Source organism: Gadus chalcogrammus, chromosome 3, assembly GCF_026213295.1.
Source record: "Gadus chalcogrammus isolate NIFS_2021 chromosome 3, NIFS_Gcha_1.0, whole genome shotgun sequence".
Classification (NCBI taxonomy): domain Eukaryota; kingdom Metazoa; phylum Chordata; class Actinopteri; order Gadiformes; family Gadidae; genus Gadus; species Gadus chalcogrammus.
This window is the reverse complement of record NC_079414.1, coordinates 395,635-421,172: the sequence shown is the minus strand read 5'-3', so window position 1 is coordinate 421,172 and position 25,538 is coordinate 395,635. Positions and strand designations below refer to the sequence as shown.

The following is a 25,538-nucleotide window of genomic DNA, read 5'->3' as shown; positions in this document are numbered from 1 at the left end:
AGTAATTCAAGTCAAATTGTCCGTTTTGTCTTCAAAACGAGAGCTGGTAAATGTGAAAAATGAATAAACTGTAATCAGACAACGTGGTTATATGCTATAGAACCTAGAGCAGGGGTCCGCAACTAAGTTTGGCTATGGGCTAATTTCTTTTCCAGCCAGTAGGTGGCGGGCCAGAACATTATCAAAGGCTAGTTTAAGGAATTGATTAATGAAAGTGCATCTGGAACTGCGACAGGCCCGACAGCTGGCTTAGGCCCCGTCCACACGAAGCCGAAACGGGCGAAACCGTTACGGTTTCGATCTATCCGGTTTCGAAGTATCTCCGTAAAGACGAAGCCAAGCGAAACCGGGTAGACCTGTAGAAACGCTGTAGTACACAAGCCAGGCCCATAAGGGGCGCTGCTTCTGCTACAGAAATCCAGAAGGAAAATAAATAAGAAAAGAGGCGAGCATGCGCATAAAGGGTGAGACTCCGCGGGCTTAACAGTCATTGGCTAGAGGATCGAAGGGGGGGGGGGCGATGACGTCATGGTTTGCGGTTTCAGTCAGTTTCAGGCGTCCACACGAATCCAAAACGAAACCGGGTAGAATTGAAACCACCTCCGAGGGTGGTTTCAGAAGTTTGCGGTTTCGGTCAGCGCATTCGCCGGCTTCGTGTGGACGGAAGGCCGAACCGTACAAGACCTTTGCGGTTTCGCCATGAAATCGGCTTCGTGTGGACGGGGCCTTAGTCATATGCCTACCAAGCACTAGATAACTCTTAAAAGACATACATATAAACAAGTGTATGCCCTAATCACGTAAATGTCATGCCTGATCACGTTATAAACAGCAAACTCGATTGTGATTATTGCTAAAAAATTGCTATTATTAAAAAATATATACAAGTTAATTCATAATGTAGCCGAGCGGGGGACATCCCGTTGGTATTTGAATGAATTTATTTGCTGATCTCGTCCCCCAATAACTTAGTCCTAACCCTAAATATGAAGATAAAGTGAAAAAGTGGTGCAGTTGTCAGCCTGGTTCTAGGTAAAAGTGTCCATAGAAAGGGTCTCATAGTATGCAAAGTCCACGCTAAAAGGCGCCCCTCCTTTCCTGCATATTTGGCAGTGTGCCGTCTTATCCACGCCTTTTTGCTGCAAGGTCCGCGCGTTTACACTGCCCGAGGTAAATTGCCTGCTTGAGCTAGCACCCCAATTTGCCCTCCCGGACCCTAGGGGGGGGGGGGGGGGGGGGGGACTCATGCTTGCATGCGGAAGTCTTCAATGCAGGAATATGCAAATTATTCTAAAGAGGTCTAGACTCCGTGCGCAGCCCCGCCTTCTCCAGTGAACCAAGAAAGCCTGCGCCGTGACGAACGGGGGATTTGACCCCCTCGGTTTTACACAGGAAACTTGAGATAAGACAGTGAAATCGCCGGGCGTGCCAAGCCGCAGTATAGAAAGGAATTATGGGCAGTAGTGTGCGCCTAAAAAAGCAGCCAACCATTATTAAAACACTTCACTTCACACACACACACTCCACGGTGGGTGCTGGCTTACTGCACACACACACACACACACACACACCAGGGATGGAAATTAACACCCGCCACAGGCAGTTTGCGGGTGGATTTGTATGGTGGCGGGTGAATTGTGTCACTTCACCCGCCACTGTGTCGGGTAACACTTTCCAGTCAGGTCAGATCAAATTTGCATATTTAATACATTCGTCATACGGCGCTGCACAGTTCCACAACCATTACTGTCAACATCCGGTCTCAGTACCACATCGGCTCGGCTTCCAGATCGGCTCGGGGTCCGTCGTTTGCTGATTCCGTCACACAATATCATTGGCTGTAAGCTTGAATGGGCGTACATTGTGATTGGCTGTACGTCGGACGGTTGATTGGTTTTATGCTGTAGCTCTGCCTGTAGTCATAGCAACCATGTATCTAGATACTGTACGTCGGAGAGTTTTTTTTCCGGAGATGGCAGCAGCTATGGAGAGCTTTTATGAAGAAATTAAGCATTTCCTACAAAATAATGTTTACCACACCTTGACCAACACTAGCCCCAAACCAGAGAGCAGAAAGGCAGCGATTCGGAAGGCAATCAAGGCATCAATAAGATACACAATAAAAGGCAAGTCACACAGTGTGAATTAACTTTACTTTACCTTCCAACATTACTTCAAAATAAATGTAGCATGTAAGTAAATAAAAGTATTATCATACTACTTGGTATTAAAAGCCATCCTAAATAAGTAGGTTTTTAGCCTAGATTTGAACGTCATAGAAAATATTGTCTGTTGCGTATTGTCTGAGGTGTCTTATCATAGCCCTCTTCTTTACTTTTTTCCTTCCAAGTACTATTAGTAATATTAGCTGTTCTATTCAATCCATATTTGAAACATTTCAAGGCCTTTTGGACTTTCTGGTGCTGCTTTTAGTCATATTATAACCTTCCCAGTTATTATACATACATAAACACTAGGGGTTTAACGATACATCGATTGATTGGCAAACGATCAAACTGCATCGATGCAACACCCAAACATCGATGCATATCGCTGTATTACACGCTTTTATTATTATACATCTCCTTTCGCGGGTGTTTGTGAAACTATTTCTGCGGAAAGCGCCAAGCCGCTCGTATCCGTTCACCGGTTAAACGAGGCAACAGCGAGCACATGCGTGAGCGCGAGTATGTCTAGTTTCGGTTTGTGTTGCCATTGGGCATATGTCCCGTTTTTCCAGCCTAATGTGATTAAAAGTAGCCAAATCGGGCTGAAAAAGGTGCCCAATCTGGCAACACGGACGGCTTATCTTAACTGCCAAGATGATTCCGAGGGATGTTTTGTTTTTAGAAGAAAACTATCCACACAGATAGGTTGGGAATGGTCTATGTCAGGGGTTTTCAAAGTGTGAGAGAGTGAGCCCCCCCTCAGAGAAGAAATTTCAGCTGAGCCCCCCCCCCCCTGGATTACTTTCTTCTGTGACCGCAGTTCATTTGGCTTCCTATCAAAAAACTCCCGGGGCTTGGTCACCAGACTTGGGTGCTTGGTCTCAATATGACGCCGGAGTCGACATGGTCTCATACCGTCATTAGCTAGCACCTCTTTGCAAACCACACACAGTGGCAGTGGAGCATCTTCAGATCCAGTCCATGAAAATCCCAAGTTTAAATATTCATGGTCATACTTTCTTCTTTTTTTGCTTGCCCCAGACTCTGTCTCCTTACTCACTGTAGCTTTAGATACTAAAAACCGATCCATTTTGCTAAAGTTAGCCAGCAATATTATTTTCTAGGGGTGTCCCCGACTCTGAATTTTCTGAGTCGAATCAGATCTGCCTTTTCAGTCCAGAGATTCGACTATTCGGCGGGGTTTGTTTACCGCCGTTGCTATGGTGACCTAAATTATTATAAGCAACTGAAAACGATGCCGGTTTGAAACTAAAACTGTGATTCTGAAAAAAGTATATCGAAACGGAATCAAAATTCCGTTTCGATAGTATGGAAGATACAAGTGTGTAGATTTGTTTAATGGTTTGAACAATGGTTGAAAAAGGAATGAGTTACGATGTCTAGAAGTAGGTGTATCAGAATGGCCAGACGTCTTCAATGAAAACAGCTGAAAACGAAGCGTTATGAAACTAAAACTGTGATTCTGAAGAAATTCTAAATGATATCGAAATTCTGTTTAGATATTATTGAAGATACAAGTGTGTAGATTTGTTAAATGGTTTGCACGAAGATAAACGGTTGAAAATTGATTTAGTTATGTTACTTCTACAATTGAAGTACGACTGATGATTTGAATCATCGACTTTCAGTTTTTTTTTTTGGGGTTTATTTTTTTCTCACGTCGCGCCCCCTCTGAAGAACTCTGGCGCCCCCCAGGGGGGGCGCGCCCCACAGTTTGAAAACCACTGGTCTATGTTCAAAATGAAAGATCATTACAGGGTCTTTAATTTAAGCCATAAAAAACCTTATGCAATTATGTGGCACTTTATTATTTGTAATTAAAATGGATTGTTTTTGTTTTAAATATCCGGAAGAGCAAAGAAATAAAATGAAATTATAATAAAGTTGATGTGAGTTGATGCGAATGTAAGAGGTTGTGTTAAATGGGCATATGATATCGTCTCACATGGGCGTAGCGGACGCGGGCTACGCGGGGGACATGTCCCCCGCACTTCCCGCATAAGTGCCCTCTCTCCCCCGCACTTTTTTACAGCCATTATATTTATTTTTTACACTAGGAAACATCTTTTTCCGAGCCGCCTTAGAACGCACCATGAGCAGGCACCAACACCGCTGTCGTGTTGTATTTCAATCACAGAGACGTTGATTCAGATCCGTTTCAAGCATGTTCAGCAAACCAGCAGCCAAGAGGCAAAAAACTGTACCTTGTTTTCTCCAAACAAACCGTGTAAGTAAAGAGTAATGCTGTTGCATGTTGTTTAACTAAATGATGACTGACTAATAGATGTCAATATATCAAGTTAAGCTAGTTAACAATTCTTAACTGTTACCTATGTTCAATCGCTTGCTAGGTGCAGAGTGATAACTAGTGACAATTACTCTGTTACATCTCCTTGAGTAACTTTTTGGATAAATTATACTCTTACGAGTTGTTTTACTGCAAAATACTTTTTTATTAATATTATTCTAAAGTAAGCACAACAACCGTGAGAACTTGTGCTCACAGTATGTTTTGCACATATTTGTGACTAGACCATGACTGACATGTGATTACACCATGTCTGGGGGCACCCAGTATTGCTTCATGGAAAATGGAATGCACCTTGCAGTCCATGCTAAGTTCGAATACACATCTAGTCTAATAAATGAATAACAAATGTGGCCAGACGTCACCCAAGGTCCAAAGAAGGGCCACAAATATTAACATCAGTTATTTAACTGTAGAGGATAATCAACATCGAAACTTTATTACTTTTTAGTTAATATAACCATTATTTCATTTTTATTATATTATTGTTTCTACTTGGGTCTAAAAGAAATCTAGAACTGAAAATATTATTTTGTAATATAGTTAATCAGGAGAGCCTGTAGCCTTTGATTCCCTTAGTTCAAAAGGTAAATACTGACATGGCTGTTTAAATATGTAGTTGATATTTAATTTCATAGAGACTTTGTTTATTATTTATTTCCAGATATTATTTGACTACTGCTTTATTTGTGTTTTAAAGAAAGCATGGTATAGGTCATACCATTTGTCTTAGTCAGTGGAGCAAGTAAGTTACATATTAATTTAGTCTTTCGGCCTGTAGCATATAAACAAAATGAAGCAACTGTCCCATATTTCTAACTGCATTTGAAGTAGACATTGAGACTCACCAAAAATGGACACTATAGTATAGGACAGTGATCATGATTTGTCTCAATATCAGAATAACAACAATGGGTTATATAGCAATGACTGGTGAAATGGCCAAAAAGTAGGTCTGTATATGCAGTGTAAGCCTGTCCAGGCCCTGCAAGTCACGATGTAGGCTATTAATCGGAATGAATAGTAGGTAAATAGGTAGTGCCCATCCCCAAAATGCATCAGAATGTAGTTAAAAAAAAATTAGGGGGGGGAACCCCAGACCCCCTGTCAATTACTGTGCCCCACCAACATTTTTGATCACCAGGCGCCACTGGTCTTATTCTTGATTAATTTCGCACACATGTCTTGTCATAAATGACGACGGCAAATGTAAAATAGCTACATCTTCATGTCAATATGTTTATTGTCGTCACCTTCACTTGTCAATTCTTGCCATTAAATTAAATTATGTGGCTTATTACCCTGTTACCTTGTCACTTCCATTCCATTTTGGGGCTGATAATTTGAAACAGGAATGGTGTTTTACAGAACTTTTCGTGTTCAGTGTTGTCATTTGGCACTTAATTATCTGGCTACTTACCCTGTAGATGCTCGAGGGTCATTCTGTGTCAACACAACCAGAGTTTGGCAGCTTTAGATTTTAACTTTAGATTTTGAAAGTATATCATTTTAAAGAACTAAAGTCGGTCCCCTGGTGCTGTGCTGTTTGTGGTTATGTAGCCACTAAGGAGAGGTGCAACTGAATGCGAGAGGATGATAAATCACTCAATAGACCTCGGAACAATTTGTCCCCCTCACTTTTGAAGTGATGGCTACGCCCCTGTCGTCTCATATCGATCGCATGCCCCTGAATCGAAATCGTATCGCGGCAGACTTTTGATATCTGCAAATATCGTATCGTTGTCCAATGAATCTATATAATATCGTATCGTGATGAAACCAGAGATTTACACCCCTAATAAACACTAAATGAATGTTGTATTTTCCTGCTGCATCAGACGAGCAGTTGTATTACAGCTTCCAGGGAAAACTTCGCTTGGTGGTGTGTAACCAGGAGCAAGTCTGTAATGCCTTAATAAAGGACTGCCATGACAATCTTGACTGTGGTGTTTTCATTATCTCTATGGAAATGTGCTCTTTTGACTCACAATTTTTTTACACAGGTGTTGCTACATGGAGTAGGTTTTCGGCAACGTACAAAAAAGCTTTCTGGACCATGTACACCATTGACACCTGCCTAGGATGTGGACGACTATATAAAAACTGCACACCAGGTATACATCTTATACAGTACTTGATAGTGTTGGTATCTGTGTGATTACACACAGTATTGATGTCATAACTATGCATTGATCACATCTGTAGAGGTCACTTGTCAGTATGTTTTTTTTCTTTCCTTTTAGTTTTACAGGATATGTTGGGACAGGAAAAAGGGGAGTACTAGAAGCAATCTGTTCTCAAGCCGAAGATCCGGGATACTGCAGTCACTTCTGCAGCCAATTGCAATAGGTAAACATAAGTTTAACACAAACACAAATCCTAGACTAAATGATGTCACTGAAATGTATGTAGGTCTACAAAAAGACCCTTGAAACTAATTGAGTGATGTAACTGATTTAAGGACCCATAAGATACAGTGCAGTCAAAAGTATTCAAACCTCACATAAAAAAAAACTACATTTCCCACTCAATCTCCTCTCTGTGCCCTGTAATGACAATATTTTCATTAATTTTTTTTATTTTATTTTTATTTTTAAATTGAACACTGAATTTTATCTTTATCGTTTTTGCAAATCTTTAAAACCTATGCCATTTTAATTGTGAATGAAGCAACTACCATGGACATGTCAGTTACAAACTTAACTTCTTGACACTATATCTGCACATCTTTGCTTGTTGCAGATGTCCCTCTTGCCTGTCCTCCAGCCCCTGCACGTCGAGAGGAGCAGACACCCGTTTGTGCCCAGAGGACGTTTGGACTTTCAAATGTACTTTTGAGAATACTTTGCAAAATCTCATGACACTGTTATTGTTGTAAATATATTTATAGTTATACGTCCTTAAGATGTTTGTGTTAATGTTTCTATCGTTGTTTCTGCATCCAAGGTTGACATGTACTTTGTTAGTTTTGATTGAATATGCATGTTAAGTATTACCTTAGTTTGTTTCACTAGTCACTTTTGTTGTACATAGTCACTTTAAATTGTCACCTTTTTTCCACATTTGTATATAGTCACTGTTAGTACCTGGAAGCAGTAGGAGTGAGCTGCCTTTTCTTTTGACTTGTTTTCTCATGTTTTATGTTAGTTTAGGATGTTAGTTTTAGTGATGGTCTTTTTTATTATTTACTTTGGCATAGGGTTTAGGTAGCTTCCCTTTGAAATCTAGTTTGTTGGTTGGCCTTGGTTACCTCCGAAGAGAAGCTTCATTTTCAGTTTGGTGTATTGTTTGTGTGACAAGCAATAAACTGCTTGTCATTTTGACTACGCGAGTGTGGACTCCTATTTATGTTAGGCAAATAATGTACAAAAAACATGAGAATTGTGATTTTTCTGTTGGATATGTGTATATATGCTAAGGCTGGGGGTAAACGATTATTTATCAAACGATTAATCGGGCGATTATTTTATCGATTAGTCGACTAATCAAATGACTGATTGGACGATTATCTATTTTTCTGTTGCTCGATTAATAAAAACCATAATGTATCTCAAATAAATACCAAAAAAATCTTAATAATATACTTTGTTTAATACGGAACCCGTAAATGGACATGAAAAAAATGTGTGCGTATACTCTCTTGCGCTCCGCCTCCAGGAGGAGGCGGAGCGCAAGAGAATAGCAGAGGTGATACGTTCCCTCCAGGTCCGATGCTCTCTCGGGGGCATGACCCTTCACTTTGACCGACAGTGAGTCTGCTTATAGGTCGGAATATGATGGAATGAAGCGGCCACCGATTCTTGACAAGCTGGGTACTTTATTCTTACACACAACCGGACTCGTTCATGACTTCACTAGACTTACACGCACGCTATCGCTCGCTCTCCTCGCTCGTCCACCTACTCGCTGACGACACACACACACACACACACACACACACACACACACACACACACACACACACACACACACACACACACACACACACACACACACACACACACACACACACACACACACACACACACACACACACACCGATATGCGCACGATATTTCCCCATGCTCATGAGATACTATCTCATGCGCACGAGATACTTTCTCGTTTGAGATGCTCCAACATTGCTGTCGTGCTCTTGTGATATGCCAACTCCATTTGGCAAAGAGTGCAAATCACAACACCTTTCCGTTTAGGACTTAACTTGGAAGTATTTCCATACCTTTGATGATTTCGTGCGCGGACATTTACCTTTGTTGTGACTTTCGTCCATTTCTCCGTCGAAAATCGCCGACGGAGAAATTTGACGTCGACGAATTTTTGACGTCGACGCGTCAACGTCATCGACGCATCGCTACAGCTCTAATATATGCACAAATACACACACACAGATGAGTGAAAAATAGCTTAAAAGTGTAGATTAATATATATATATATGTCATATATATATTTATTATACATTATATATTATATTATATCTATAAATAGTCTAACAGTCTAAGAAAATAAGACATATACACACACCGAGATAACTGAAGATTTGCGAAATGGTGTCTGTCTATCGTGAAAGTAGAATGCAATTTAGTTTGTCCGAGTGGGGTTGCTGTAGATAGCATATTGTGTGACGTAATCAGCAGACGACGGACCCCGAGCCGATCTGGAAGCCGAGCCGATGTGGTACCTACACCGGTCCCCTTTTTCTTCTACGCCTCTTTTGCTGAACTGCGACTGTAAACATGTGGGATAATATACCGGTAGCAGGGCTCTCAAGTCTCACACATTCGGCGTGAGCCACACGCAATTCAACCCATGCACACACTCACACGCCACACTTCGTATTTCTCACGCAGAGAAAATACCAGGATAGCGCCCACCAATTTGGGCCGCTATTTAACAGTGTTACAGGTAGGAATCAAATGGGTTTCCCGTACGTAGGGTAACCAGACGTCCGCTTTTGCCCGGACATGCCCTCTTTTTGAGACACTTTTAAAAAATGTGTGGCGGAATTTCAAAAATCGTCCGGGATTTAATTAAAGCCTCATACAAGTTCACATTGAATTTGCGTTGCGTTTCTCTGGGTCGTTCACCAACTAGTTAGGCTACGCCCTCCCCTACTCAGTTCTGTTCCATTTGCATTGGTGGAAGTGAGTAGGGGGAGTGTTTAAGTAGAGCCTTCAGATTGGACGGTTTGACTTACTCAGTTACGTCGTGTTTTGTATTTATTTTTTTAACATTATTGTTTTGTAGGGATAAACAATAACACATTTCTCCTATAGGGGATTGATAAAGTTCTATTTATTGAACAGAACGAAACTCTTTGTCATACTTTACACACTTTACCACAGCATTGGCCTACTGAATGCCACAGATTTACTTTCAGCATTGGACTGAATGCCACATAAATATATAATTATGTTTTTGCACGTTTTCAACGTTTAAAAGTTCAGGGTATAAAGTTCAAGTATATGCCTCTACTTGTATTTCTTAAGCCAATAGCATTTTGAGGCAGTGTTTATTTTTGAATATTAGTGTTAAGTTATGTTACTATCATACGTTAGTTACCATGTCTGTCGACACATTTGTATGCAGTCACATGTAAATATAAAAAAACAAATGTTCCTATTGACTTATGATGGTGTAGCCAAGCCATGCATGTTGTTTTATTGTTAATATGTCAATTTGTTTTTTATTGAAAATACTTGATGAATTATCCTCAAACATGTCATTGTAACACCTTTGAAATAAACAGGACTTGGCAGATACCTGTGTATTGTTTATCATATGCGGTAAGAGTGTAACATTTTCAACTCAGTTCGTTGGTAGCACCTATTTACAGTAAAAATCAAAAAATTATGTGTATGAAAAAGACTTTTCTTATCTATTGTTACTATTATATTGTTTAAAATGTACGCATATATTAAAAATATATATAGCGAATAAAAAGGGGCTGGTAGAAAAGATGAGTGGCTGGTAGATTTTTTAATCTACCTGCCACAGTGGCTGGTGGGCAAAAAAGTTAATTTCCATCTCTGACACACACACACACACAGACACACACACACACACACCACGGCGGGTGCTGATTGACTGCGCGCGCAAACACGCACATATACACACACCATGGCGGGTGCTGACTGACTGCGCACAAACACAAAACTCCGTTCCAAGCCTACTCACCGTTAGAAGAGCTGTAGGCAAAGTAGCCTCATCAGAGACTCTACTTGCGTTAAACAGCAAAGTCTCAGATCTTGGCGTCTTAAATCTTTTCTGGACTTTTGTCAACAGCTCCTGCCTTTGTCTACTTGCAGTATCACACAAAAATACGTAATGTTGGGTCGCCATGGTTGTTATAGGCCTATAGAGGGGGGTTCCGTTTCATTTAATATTGCATAGTTACCAATATCTCCCGCTCAGCCCCTCGCAGCTTACGCGTGACGAGTGTGTCTCTAACCTTCCGGGAGTAGTAGCAGGATTTGATACATTTAAATTCAAAAACGGTTGTGGAAGAAAAAAGAGTTCACTGTATCCGGCCCTTTACATTTAAGCTAACAGATATAGATATTCGATTTAAATTATTATTATTAGAAGAAAAAAACATTACAGCTATTTTAGATGGAAAACAACGCAATTCCACTATATATCAGGACCTAAGAGAGCATTTTATCAAAAGGATACGACAAGCCCTGAAATGTGTGTAGATTTCCGCTCCAACCATTTGATGGAAACCCACCTAATTCGAATTTATTTTTTGCGAACTTTCAAAAGATTTGTTTCACCTTTTAGATAGAAACGTGACTACTGACACGCTGGGGGGGGGGGGTCTCTCACCTGCTGAGGGGATCCCGGGGTGTTGGGTCTAATGTTGAGGGTGGCCGTGCGGGGTTGGAAGGTGGTATAGGTCTGTGCTCCACCCGCAGTGCCGGATGGGATGATGCCCAGCACCTTCTGCTGCATCATACCTGGCCAGGTGAGAGGGGGAAAAATACAAGGTGTTACCAGGGGCTGGACACACAGGGGTCCTATGGTCCAGTTGTGGGCCTTGAGGGGCTAGAATGCAATGCATGATTCTCAGTAGCGATGTAGGATTGCAACAGATCCAAAATAATAAATTGATGAATGAAAACCTCTTATGTAAATCAAAACGCTATGCACAAAGAAATCTGCCCTACGAGTATTGCCAAATATGACAAATTGTGCAAACTAAACAATAATCTGAGCTGCCGAATACTGGCATCCAAGGATGCACACAGAGAGAACGAGAGCAGTGCTCGCAATGGGCCGACTGGTATCGGTACAGCTACTCACAGAAAGGCTGTTACAGTGGGAGGCTGAAAGGACGGGGTGCTGCAGGAGGGTGACACTGGGAGGACTGGGGGCTGAAGGAGTGAGACACTGGGAGGACTGTGGGTTTAATGAGTGAGACACTGGGAGGATGGCAGGCTTAATGACTGAGACACTGGGAGGATGGTGGGCTTAAGCAGTGAGACACCGGGAGGCTGGGGGCTGAAGGAGTGAGACGCTTGGAGGACGGGATGATGAAGGAGTGGGACACTTGGAGGACGAGATGCTAAAAGAGTGATACCCAAGCATTCCTATTATTTTTCTAAAAAGATGACCCAAAAATGGTCAAAGGCAAACTGTGAGCAGCAGCAGTGTTCCCACACACTGGTGCGTCTGCTATAGGGGTTGGAATCTCTTGGCATCTCACGATTCGATTCCGATTATGAGGTCAACGATTAGATTCTGAAGCGATTATCAATGCAACAATTTTTTTATGTACATTTCCATGCGTGATTTTCAAAGATATATATATACATCTGGGTTTGCTACTCAGAGTTTGCTAATCACTTCCTACTTTTGTGATGATCATTAAAGACATCAACAGATGAATTTACTTATCTAATATTTCATAAGAGAGAAAGCTTTTGGCACAAATACGACTTTCTATGAACAATTCAATAATCAGTGCAGCTTGCATTATAACCCAATATGGAAGCATGCAAAAAATAGGTTTCAGTTTTATTTTCTTTCTAATCTTTCTTTTATATGTCATTAAAGGAAAAGCTGCTCTTGAATTAGAAGGAGTTCTTGTTTCTGGCTGTGAGTTTGCACGCATGCTATGCGTAGGCTGAATCGCAATCGTGTCAAGACAAATCAGATTGGCCAATACACACTGAAGATAAATTCAATGATTTTAAAATTACAAAAATTATCCCTCTCTGGCGAACAGAATGTTGCAGCAGGCAAAAAAAAAAAGAAAAAGAAAAAGGAAAAGTTTCCTATATTTTTTTTAATTCTGGTTATTAATTTATCTGCATCGAGACAGAATCGTTCTAGCGAGAATCGCGATGCATCGAAGAATCGATTATTTTTCCAACCCCTAGTCTGCTATGTGCATTTTCGCACATTTGTACAGTAAGGCGCAATGCATCATGCAGACGTTTTTTTTTAATGCCGATACAGAATGATATGAACGGCACGCACATTTGCTCCACTCTATATCTCACTCCCTCCTCCAGCCCCACTCCTCTATATCTCTCTCTCTCCTCCAGCCCCACTCCTCTATATCCCTCTTCTCCAGCCCCACTCCTCTATATCCCTCTTTATCTCTCTCCTAGTCTGCTATGTGCATTTTCGCACATTTGTACAGTAAGCCACAATGCATCATGCAGACGTTTTTTTTTAATGCCGATACAGAATGATATGAACGGCACGCACATTTGCTCCACTCTATATCTCACTCCCTCCTCCAGCCCCACTCCTCTATAACTCTCTCTCTCCCCCAGCCCTACTCCTCTGTATCTGGGCTGCGGTCAAGTAGCTACTCATACAACAAGGATTTCCTTTTAAAACATGCCCTGCACCAATATACATCAAACACTCATCAAACACTCATCAAACACACACACACACACACACACACACACACACACACACACACACACACACACACACACACACACACACACACACCCCCCCCCCCCCCCCCCCCCCCCCCCCCCCCCCCCCACCCGTGGCTGCAGAGCGGTTTGGGCAGCTCCTTCATTCAGAGGTGTAGTAAAGATTTGACAACATAAACACAAACAGCATCGGCCATAGAGGCCTACACGTCTGCGGAGGCAGACTTCAGGGTAAACTTGTTGTCCCGCCTCACTTCCTGCAGGCCTTCCAAAACAAACAGTGACGCTGACCAAACACACAGGCCCATTCAAATCTCCACCTCACTGCTCTCTGAAAGACGGGAGCCCCTTCAACTCGGAAGTCTCTCACCCAGCGTTCACGCTAGACTTTTTCTTGGGCGGACAAATGTCCGACACTATTCCAGAATATCGGACATTTGGAATATCTTCCGGACGTTATTCACTAATAATTCAATAATCACCAAAAGTCCACATTTAACCAACAAACTAAGTTGCTTCAATAAATGCCATTTAATAAATTAGCCTAGGCAAAAAAAACATAACAGCCATTCTCGGCAAAAATGGTAAACGGTTAAAAAATAATTAATTCGATAATTGCAATTCATGCAGTCTACTTTCAGCGCAACTTCATGGCATGGAAGTGCTCCGCTGCTCGCGAAAAGTTGAAGTCTTTCAACCCCAGCCCAAGGCTCGATATGCGCATCAGCCTCGTCACCTTTTCCTCAGCTAGGCGGTTTCTGATAGATGTTTTAATCTAGCTTTGGAGAGAAAAGCCTCGTTCCGCAGGAACACTGGACACAGGGATTGTACTGGCGATTTTGGCCAGCTTTGCCCAGTCGGGAAAGATTTGTGCGTTCACACCAAATGCGACGGGGCGACAAGATCCCATACAAAGTGAACGTAGAGACGCGTATCGGGCGAATTTTTTCGTGTTTTGATTTGTCGCGCCACACTTTCGCCGTGCACAGGCGAGCGCGTTCACGAGGATTTGTGCCGCGACAAATTCGCTCGAGTTGAAATATTTCAACTTTGACGCGAATTTCGCGTGATGACAGCCAATCACGTTCAACACCGTGGCCACTGAATGACATGTGTATGCATGAGCGGGTGCACTGCGCACATTCATGAATGCACGTTCGTGTTTGCCTCCCTGGTGAGCTCGGCCAGGAACCGCTACTGGTTTTCATATGCTACTGATTAATTCATACATAAATACGGGGTAGAACGCATCTAACCAACATGGAACCCCCTCAAAGAGCAGTGGAGTCTTACTCTGCGTTCACACCAAAAGATGCAAAAAGTTGACGCGCGTCACGATCCCATTCAAAGTGAATGTAGAGACGCGTTGCTGCTTTGCTGCCGCAGCATTTGCTGCCGAGAAAACCGGCAGCAAAATTTGATTTGCGGCGCGTCAAAATCTGATTTGCGGCGCGTCAAAATCTGATTTGCAGCGCGGCATGCCCGTTCCCACTGCCGGGCACGGGCGGCGGGCGCGTTCACGTATTTTGTGGCGCGTCAAATGCTGCTCGAGTTTAAATATTTCAACTTTTCGGCAGCAAACGCGTGATGACAGCCAATCAGCGTTCAACAGCGTTGCCATGGAGGCGTTGCCACTGAGTGACATGCCGTAACAGCCAATCAGTGTTACTCCCTTGGAGTGACCTAGAGTTCACTACCGTTACATTTATTTAGTAACTCGAAAAACCCCACAAATCAGCATTCTGTAGTGTAGTTGTGTTTACAGTTAAACTAAACTATAGTAGTATGTGTATGTATAAGTATGCTAAAGGGCTAGCATAACAACCCCAAACAAAACCCAGTTGGGTGCCAGGCAGCACCAGCCTTCCAGGCTCCGAATGGTCTCATGAACCCATAAACGACGGGCATTCCGACGTCACTCCCTCTTCCACAACAGGTAAAGACATGCAATGCTCGTAATGTCGGTTGTGAATGAATTCAAAAGCACCGCGAAACTTCCCGCACTGCAGAACTGCGGCGCAGCAAAATGTTTGCAGCGCGTCAAAACCTTTGCTGCGCCGCAAAACTTTTGCTGCGCCGCAAAACTTGATTCGCCGCGCCGCAAAACTTGTTTTGCCGTGCCGCAAAACTTGATTTGCCGCGCCGCAAAACTTGTTTTGCCGTGCCGCAAAACTTGATTTGCCGCGCCGCAAAACTTGATTTGCCGCGCCGCAAAACCTCGGCGTAAACGCATTCGGGCAGCAAATGCATCTTTTGGTGTGAACGCAGGGTCAGTCAGCTAGGTCCGTCGTCCTGAGGGACTACATTATTTGCATCCTCTAAGGCAGTATAGAGTCTGTAAGAGGCTTGCAGTAATCATATAAATAATATACTCTGAATTATTCCAAAACCTTACAACAGCAATATCGGAGTAGGCTTTCCAGGAGCCAACCCAAAGGGCGGTGTGTAGCCAGGTCCTACGCTCTCAAACAGCAGCGCCCAGCTCCCGGCGCAGTGGAAAGGAGGGAACGTTGAGAAGTGACTCAAGCAAGGGATGCCTCCCTTCAGGGCGGTTCAAAGACTGGAGAAACAGTCCTTCTACTGTGGCCCTCAGAGAGCCCCACTGTGTCCAATGTGTGGTCGGGTTCAGACGCACAGAAGCAACAGGAGTGTTTCCAAAAGCACCGACTGACTGGGAGGGAGTGGAAGGGTGCAGTGATTTAAAAACAGGGTGCTAACAACTGGTATTATACCACGGTCTGCGGGAATACTCGATTCTGATTGGATGCAGGGTGTGCATTAACTCCTGATATACGGACACCTGGACAAGTAGTTCCGTCAAATTGTCTGTTTACCGTTCTCAATTAATGCGCTAGCTGGCGTATCCATGGCGTATCGTCTCTAAAATAGTAGTAACCATAGCAACGGGAAACAAAACAAAGCTCAGCGGACTATAATACCTCCCGCTACCTCCCGTTCTAAAGTCGTAGCTATGGTCCGTCCTAATTACTGGAGGAGTGAACAACGTTTCCGTTGCATGAGAACCCAACGGGCGTGTAATGGTGGTTCCGGGTATTAGTCGGACCCTCAAGCGTAACCAGGGAAACAAATGTATGTTTTGTGGAAAACTTTATATTCAGATTGTAAAACGCATGAAAATATAAATTAATGGTCTTAATTTGGTCACCGTTGGTAAGTGACCGTGGTATAAGCGGGATAATGGACTTCGCGGAGGCAACCGTCCTCCGCTTCGCGTCGGACGGTTCACGCCTCCACGTCGTCCATTAATTCCTGATAATGGACACCTCGTCGGGCATTATCCCTTACCTATATACTACCCTGCAAGCAGTGTTGGGAACGTTACTTAATTGTTATAGTTACTCACTACTTGCTCCAAAAAGTAACTGAGTTAGTAACTGAATTACTCTATGATAAAAGTAACTAGTTTACAGGAAAGTAACTATTTGCGCTACTGTACAAAAAAGTTGCTATATGTCAAAGAATTTGGATTTTTCTGAGCAGTTTTCACTTGGCCTTAATGTGTTAAATGGTTGAACTGCCCATCAAAGCCCTGATATACTTCCAACTGAATTTAATTTGCTTGGTTGCAAAGGCTGTGGAACATCTGCCGAATACTACAGAAAACGCCAACTTTTCATCAGATTGCTCCGGACTCGCCATTTCTGCTGCTTTATCTAATCTGTTTGGTGTGTGCGTGGCGCACGTGTCCTGGCTTGTGTATAAAAACACTGGCTCAGATTGGCTACCATGAAACATGACTGCCTTAGCCAATCATAATCGCTTATCTCGCTGTTCATCATTATGTCATTTTTATGATGTAAATTGAGGGAGGCTTAGCCTAGAAATCCAGACCCAAATCTAGAAAGCTGTAGGGTCTGGCAATGAGTAATGAAATTGGCCAAACAAGAGGGGCGGCACCAAGCATGCATTTGAAAATATCACTGGATAACACACATTGGATAACACTATGAACAATCAGATGAATACAAGGGGTGACGTATCCAGACCAGTGGAGCTAACCAATAGATAAGACTCTTGCCGTATCCGGTCGGTAAAACAGCAACGCTTTTTTCGATCGCTAGTTTGGAGCCAGGGGTGCGTTTGGATTACGCAGTTTATTCAATAAATTCATAATAACGCACCGCATTCAACGTACAGTAACGGTAACAGTGTTGTAATGACGGAAACAGTAATTAGTTAAATTACCCTGTTACTGAAAAAATAACGGCGTTACCTAACGCTGTCCTTTTAAACTGCTTTATTACAAACACTGCATGCAAAATACCACAAATGAAACACGGCAACATAAAATATGATAATTTATTGAAAAGAAAAGAAAAATCGTCATCCAAGCAGTATAGCTCCTGATAACTACAAACTGGTTTATGACCGGGGTTCTCAGCCACAGATAAGGAATTATTTTTTATTCTTTGTCAGAGCATTTCATTTATTATTTGCTGCTGGGATAAACAATGAATATCCACAGCTCTGGCTGTCCGTTAGGACATTTGAGATGACACAAGGCCAGGAGCCGGCCTGAACAAAGGAGTAGAGGTCTGCTCCAGTATGTGGAGACCACCAGCTCGGCTAAGAATTCGAACCAATGACGACTGATTAGGGAAAATGGATCAAGATGAGAAAGATCAACAAGAACCCGAGGTTGCAGACTGGTTTAATCTATAAAATAAAAGTGGTCCCCTCTATTGTGATAACTGTTTCTGTTTAAAACTTTTTGGTCACGTGTATGCATGTGAATGCAAACTCTTCAGCAATTTCTGAGCCCCAATTGAAATGATTATGTAAACAATAAAGATGAAGTTTTTCTAAAGCAATGCCGTGATGATGATCTTTACCTCCTGGTGCGGCGGGCACGTTGACCTTGACTATCTTGCTGTTGGCGGGCAGTGGTAGCTTAGCAGTCAGAACCTTCCCTCCTACCGAGGCCCCTGTAATCTGGAAGGTCTGTCCAGCGGTGGTACTGACCATCCCTAAGACACCCCAGGGAGGATTAATACCAACACTGAAATATGCACTTCTGACACCATTGGCTGTAGCGTATTTTGCTAGCTATGCACTGCAGGTGGTCACCTGGGCCCACCTCAGCCAATCAGACACATTTGCAACTCCAACCAGAGACGATCTAATGTCTGGGATTCACCCTGACTCGCAGGACATAAGACACCAGCGGCCGACGTGCTAAATTAAATTTCATGACAGATCCATGACAGAAAAAAGACCAAGAGGAAATGCCCACTAAGGTTCTGCGAACGAAGACTGCAAAACCGAGGTCTGCAGAACCACCATCATACCCAGCTTCATCAGATAGCAGCGCTTCACTAGAAAGGAGATCCATCGCGATAACACCCATGTGAAAGGTAACATGTGTTTGGTCTGTAAATATGATGGAACATTTATTAAGTAGGCCGACACAAAAATATTAAATGTTTCTAACGAATCTGTCTCTCACATTGTACATAGACTAACTTAAGTCAGTGTGTTCTTTATGTCTGAGACAGAGTATGAATCTCTACAGCTTGATGTCTTCTTATCGCCTTGTTCCCATAATTCAATGGTAAATATTTTGGTTATTCTAATATCTAAAGTCTGTGCAGTCTCCCGCCAGGATTTCTCCTACAATATAGTTAGTCTGCAGCACATCAACAAACTTCATTGTTGTTTTGTTATCTATAGAGTATTTTTTAAGTATTTATATATGTAGAGTGTAGTTCAAGGTTAACCTTCATCTTCCTTGATTTTACCGTTAAAACCGGAGTCAAACGTTGTGTGTGAACCCACAGTGAGTAGTGACTACCGGTCCCAGATTAGGCTGGGGAGTCCGCTCTATGTGGGTTCACACACAGGGAGGACTTGCTGCTGGTCCCAGATCAGGCTGGGGAGTCCTCGCAGGTCAACCCTCAGGGCCTGTACCATCAATCACTGGTAGTGGTACAATAGTCCTACCCTCACCCAAGGATGGGTGGTAACGCAGTTGTTGTTGTACGAGTGTTTGTTTCCGAGTGAGACAGCAGTAAAGCATAATGCCTCGCTCCCCCATCGGACAGGACGGGTTGAGGCGGCCGTACCTTGCGTGGTCTGGCCCTGTTTGACCCACGTGGCAAAGGACTGCTGGAAGTTCTTGTTCTGTTGGAATGTGACGGGGGTGCCCATCTTGGTCGTGAGAACCACCTTGGTGCCAGCGGTCACCTGTCCCGCCAACGAGCCCACCATGACGCTGGCCGACGTGGTGCCAGACGGAGTGGAGACTGACGCTGAGCCCGGCTTCTGATCCAGACGCTTCTGGAGGGAAGAACAGGAAGAGCAGAGTGAACCAGAGGACTTTAAACGGGAAGAGCAGAGTGAAACAGAGGACTTTAAATGGGAAGAGCAGAGTCAACAAAAGGACTTTAAACGGGAAGAGCAGAGTGAACAGAGGACATTAAACAGGAAGCTCAGGAGATATATGATGAGAATTACAGATTGTGTTCAGCAATGCTCTCCCTGTCCTTCCTGCTTAAAAGTAAAACTGCAAATCTCTGCAAGTCATTTGAACTAATAAAAACTTAAGTACCCCTTACCAGAGGTGGTTCCTGAGGTTATATTTGAATGTTCCGTTATATTTTTAAAAGACTCACCCTGGCATTTTCAGCAGCCTGAGCCTTCTCTTTCTCCACCCTGAAAAACAGCAGACCAGAAGACTCAACTATAGAAATCCATGCTCAACAAATGCATCAAATCCTTGCAAAGTATCTGAACTGTAAGGGGTGGCGAGTTAGGGTGATGGGTAGGTGGGAATTACAGAGCACTAAATAAAGCGGAGCATAAAACGGGCATGTTAAGTTATTTAGGTTCTGTTCAATTCAGATATTTAGAGAACATCCCTCAACTTTTTCATTGCACAGGGACAGTGGCCCCTTGGCTCATAGACTATTGGATATCTGAGCAATGTCCATCTCATCAGGCCCCACCCCAATGTGCCCCATCTCTCTGAGAAGGGTCACATCTCATCAGGCCCCATCATCAGGCCCATGTCACCCTGACATGCCCCACCTCTCTGAGAAGGCTCTGATCTCCCAGAGGTCGAGCTCTTCCTCTGCCACCCAGGTCTCGATCACGATGGGGCCCGTCTGTTTGGCAGGCTCCGGCTTCTTGGGCCGCAGGGCACTGGAGCGCAGGCCTTTCCTCTGGGGTGTGTGGGTCTCTGGGGGGCCGGGTGGAGACGGGTTACGGACATCAACCGCTTATCAGGGCTTCCTACGGCTGTCTATATGCAACCCACTAAATGGCCCTCTGCTCCACCAACCTTTCACGTTACACCATATAATGACAATCATCTCCATTTAATTTGACACAATATATCGGCTACTTTTAGCCATACGCTATAATGTAGACCAATTGATATATTGTAATTAATATAACGCATCTAGGAAGTCTCTTGAGAGCTACGGGATGTGTGGATGATGGGACAGTGGCTGCTCTGGGATCATAGCTAATGGTTCCAAAGGCAGTCAGACTTTAGAATTTATTTTCATAACATTGTCTATATTACTGGGTAACAGGGGGTGTGTGTAAAAAATAAAATATTGTAACCCTAACATACAGGCTTTTCCTTCTAGAAAAACACCACTGCTGGGCTATCATTCATTCATTCACACATAAGCTCCATGAAGAATCCCGCTGCTACACAGGCAAAATCAAGAAATGCAGATCCAACCCATGAGGACAGAAAATGCCTCCAGGGGGCAGATGGTCCTACCTCCAGGGGGCAGATGGTCCTGCCCCCAGGGGGCAGATGGTCCTTCCCCCAGGGGGCAGATGGTCCTGCCCCCAGGGGGCAGATGGTCCTGCCCCCGGGGGGAAGATGGTCCTGCCCCCAGGGGGCAGATGGTCCTGCCTCCAGGGAGCATAAGTTCCTGCCCCCAGGGGACAGATGGTCCTGTCTCCAGTGCGCGTGCTCTACCTTTTGGCGTGTCGGGCAGCCCCAGGGGGCAGATGATCTTGCGGATGCAGTACTCGGAGCGGATGCCGTACGGGCCGACGTCTCTTCTCTTGATGATCTCTGTGGTGGTGATCTCCGTGTCCGACGTTTCTGTGGCAATGAGGGGGGATAGGGCTGGGTTGGCATGGTGACAGGGAGGGAGAGAGTCCAGGAGATTGGAGAAATTACGTTCCCAAAGTCAATAAACCAATCGGCATGCACACACACACACACACACACACACACACACACACACACACACACACACACACACACACACACACACACACACACACACACACACACACACACACACACACACCGGTGCGGGTGGTCCCGACGGCGGAGGAGGGCTTGACGGCCATGTCGTCCCAGCGCAGACAGGCCCAGAGGAGCCTCAGCATCAGGCTGAGCCCCGCCAGCGAGCGCACCGTCTGGAGGCGGTACCTGGGGACGACACGCAGGGGTTCATACTGCTGTAGGTCTCCACTCATAACACCCAGTTCACTAGAAGGAGAACCGCTCTCTAGAGACATGGTTTAGTCAAGTTGCTTCCATACAATATTCTCTGACTGATTATTCGTTCAATGAGCATGAAGAGGGACTTCTTGGCTCACCCAGGGCAGACTAAAGAAATACCTTATTCTGTAAAGCATTCAAATAATCAAACCTGGCACATAAAATAGTACTTACATGTAGTGTCATAGCCAAGCTATCTTTGTTGCAAAAAGGTAATGGGTTAACCTAGCAATTGTTAGCGCTTGGCACTTGATTCTATGAACATCCTACAACCAATTATATATTCAGTTTTTCAATCAAGCACACAATATAAGTCACTTGAATAAAAGGCGTCTGCTTAATGCACTTAATGTAAATGCAAATGTATCCAGAGGAGAAAAAGGCATTTGAGATATTATATAGAGCAAGGGGCCCCACACTTTTTCGGCTTGTAAGCTACTTTCAAAATGAGAAGGTCAAAATGATCTACCTACCTTAGAAAATGATTATTTATTCATATATACTGAGTACATACTCTGATGAAAGCCAGAGTTCCATAGTCCGATAGTAGCTGCTGGAAGCTATTCTCAAGCAGGCTTCCATATGACCAATAATCATGGTGGAACAGTATTTAGACTTAATAATCTTAATATGGGAAAAGACTGGCAGTAGAGTAGAGCCAAATAATGCAGTCAAGGAGTTAGTACATTTCCTGATGTTTGGATACTTTTATTTTGAGAGTAAGTTCCAACATTTTCCATGAGCCCTAGACTTGAGCTCAATATAGCTTGTACTATCAAAATCTCATCCTCCACTGCAGACGTGTTCAGGTGAATCAGTGCTGCAATTTTGGATGTGAGTAAATCAACCTTAACATCTTCCCTAAATGGATAGCACATCATATATCCTACGTATGGCCAAAAGGAATGCTGAAGGCATTCACATCTTAGAAATGCTACGCATTTAATTGTATTATTGGTGTAAATGCTTAAAGCATTCACATCTTAGAAATGCTACGTATTTAATTTTATTCCCTTTATTCCGCCACTTTTTCCGTTTGCGACTCCTTCAACATACTTCAACGTAGAAACATCATTCAGCTCAGTTAGTACCATTGTGCTATTATTTTCTGTATTCATATTAGGGATTTCCAGATCCCGATCCCCGGATCGGGCCAGATACTTGGTTTTTAAAGATCCCATGCCATGCTATTTTATGGATGCTTTAATATAGGTATTAGTGGGCCACAAACCCAGTATTCAAAGACGTCCCCGAAATTCGTTACAGTTACAGCCACTCCGAACCAGTCGCACATTGAGCTTCCCCCAAACGCGCTGTTTCGGTGGGCGTGTCAAGGCAGGTCAAGGAGGGGGGTGGGGGTGTGGCCCTGAGCAGCTTGTAGCCACTGTACCATGCGCTCTGGTTACGGTGGGCGTGTCAAGGCAGGTCAAGGAGGGGGGTGGGGGTGTGGCCCTGAGCAGCTTGTCGCCACAGTACCATGCGCTCTGTTTACGGTGGATGTATTGCAATGGCTCTTAGAAACCCATATTATACATAGATATCTATATCATATAATATATAATATATATTATCACGGCCAAAAGCTGTGTGAGCCTCCAGACGATAGGCTATTATGAATCTCAAACGACCGCGTCTTCTTCAGATTGATGTGGAAGTGGAAGAACCAGAGACGTCGGAGAACCCGACGAAGTCCTTTGTGATTCATTATATCGTCTGGAGGTGCACACAGCTTTTGGCCGTGATAATATGTATTATTTGATATAGATATCTATGTATTATATGATATTATTTAGATGTAGGGCCCCAGGACTGTAACGCAAGTGTTGTACACTTCCTTGTTATTTGGATAACCGTTCTGCTTTTGGTGTTATGGCGCATAACACGTCGGACTCTCGTCTCTGGTATTTCTACAACGAGACTCGTAGTGGGGGTTATCTCAGCCATGGTTGAGAATGAATTGGGGGGAAGGAACTTTCGCTTTGACTCCCTCAAGAACATGAACCACGACGTGAAGGAGAAAAGGATTGTTGGCCGCGAATGTATCCCGCTTGAGCCCTGCTTCCCGCCGCCTCGGCAGCGGTCAGCGCTAATCACCGCCTCCTGAAGCCGAGGCGGTGGTCCATCTGCAGCGAGGTTCCGTCGGGAGACGACCGCGGTCAACAATCCCTTTCTCCTCCATGTCGTGGTTCATGCCTACTTCAGGGAGTCAAAGCCAAAGTTCCTTTCCCCCAATTCATTCTCAACCATGGCTGAGATAACCCCCACTACGAGTCTAGTTGTAGAAATACCAGGGACGAGAGTCCGACGTGTTATGCGCCATCACACCAACAGCAGAACGGTTATCCAAATAACAAGGAAGTGTACAACACTTGCGTTACAGTCCTGGAGCTCTGTATCTAAATAATATCATATAATACATAGATATCTATATCAAATAATACATATTATAGACGATATAATGAATCACAAAGGACTTCGTCGGGTTCTCCGACGTCTCTGGTTCTTCCACTTCCACATCAATCTGTAGTAGACAGAACCGCACGCTGCCTGCTGCCTGCTGCCGGTGCGAGGCACCACCGCCCGGCTGCCCGCTGCCGGGCAGTGGTGCTTCGCGGCGGTGGTGCCTCGCGGCAACCGGCAGCAGGCAGCATGTCGCAGTTCATGTACTTCGATGTCCTTCTGCCATTGCATTCAAAATTCTGTAACTAGCCTGTTACTACGAACTTAGCAACTACCGTACACGTATTAGCATTTAGCACTAGCTCAATCACGACTCCTTCAGCATTCTTGTGGGTGGTTACGAACAATGGTACAATGGATGGTACAAGTGGGCAGGGCCATGAATAATAATTTGACAACGCTACGTCACAGTGTCACCTTATCCAGATCGGCTAATTTCTTCTGCCTTTTTCCTTTCATTGCCTATTGCATACAGCAGACAAACTACATAGATTTCAAACTTACCACAGCTCACAAACTTATTCAGACCTATGTTATTTAACAAACAATAGGAAAAATGTGATTTTTTGGCATGGGCTCTTTAAGGTAAATCGGGATCGGCTGATCTCATTCAATTTCATAGCCGATACATATTTTTTATTTATACATATTTTTTATATACATATATTAGTGGTGGGCCGTTATCGGCGTTAACGCAAAACTATCGGGCGATAAAAAAAAATATCGCTGTTAATCAGTGGTGTAGTCTATTTTATTGTAGTGGGTATACTGTGATGATTCCCTTCCAGCCTCGTACAAACCCGTCCGACCGGTACGTGTGTGGCGCTTATGGGGTGTCGTGTCGCACCACGCAGGGGTCTACAACCCGCTGATTTAAGAGTAGGCCTATAACAATCATGGAAAGCTGAGTAGGTTTATCAGTTTTAATAACAGTATGAACAAATAGAACACAAAAATGACAAGTTGTCCTTTGTATATCTATAGTAGCAATAGCACATTCTAAACAAGGACAAAATCTACTGAAAATAATTTAATTAACTGTTTACATCCATGGCTAACCAGTGCATGAGAAGGAGATGACAGGAGACTAATGTTTCACTCTTTCAATTGCTCTAATTTGAGCTCTTACTGTTGTTATCTAACATACCATACAGTAATTGAATTGTGTAAAAGTGTGAAATTACTGCACC

General features: G+C 43.6%; 1 protein-coding gene across 5 annotated transcripts in view; it reads right to left on the bottom strand.

Annotated features, from left to right (window-relative positions):
- LOC130377423 (nucleosome-remodeling factor subunit BPTF-like) overlaps positions 1–25,538 on the bottom strand; it is a 179,500-nt gene that overhangs the window by 32,842 nt on the left and 121,120 nt on the right. For 4 of the 5 annotated variants that reach the window (XM_056584552.1, XM_056584561.1, XM_056584579.1 and 1 more), the window contains 6 exons: positions 21,692–21,816; positions 21,352–21,504; positions 20,442–20,592; positions 20,027–20,066; positions 19,478–19,691; positions 11,323–11,453 (listed from right to left, as the gene is read on the bottom strand). In XM_056584552.1, the coding sequence (XP_056440527.1) occupies positions 11,323–11,453; positions 19,478–19,691; positions 20,027–20,066; positions 20,442–20,592; positions 21,352–21,504; positions 21,692–21,816 (814 nt within the window). The remainder of the gene's footprint in view (positions 1–11,322; positions 11,454–19,477; positions 19,692–20,026; positions 20,067–20,441; positions 20,593–21,351; positions 21,505–21,691; positions 21,817–25,538) is intronic. The other variant, XM_056584572.1, reaches the window with a different exon arrangement.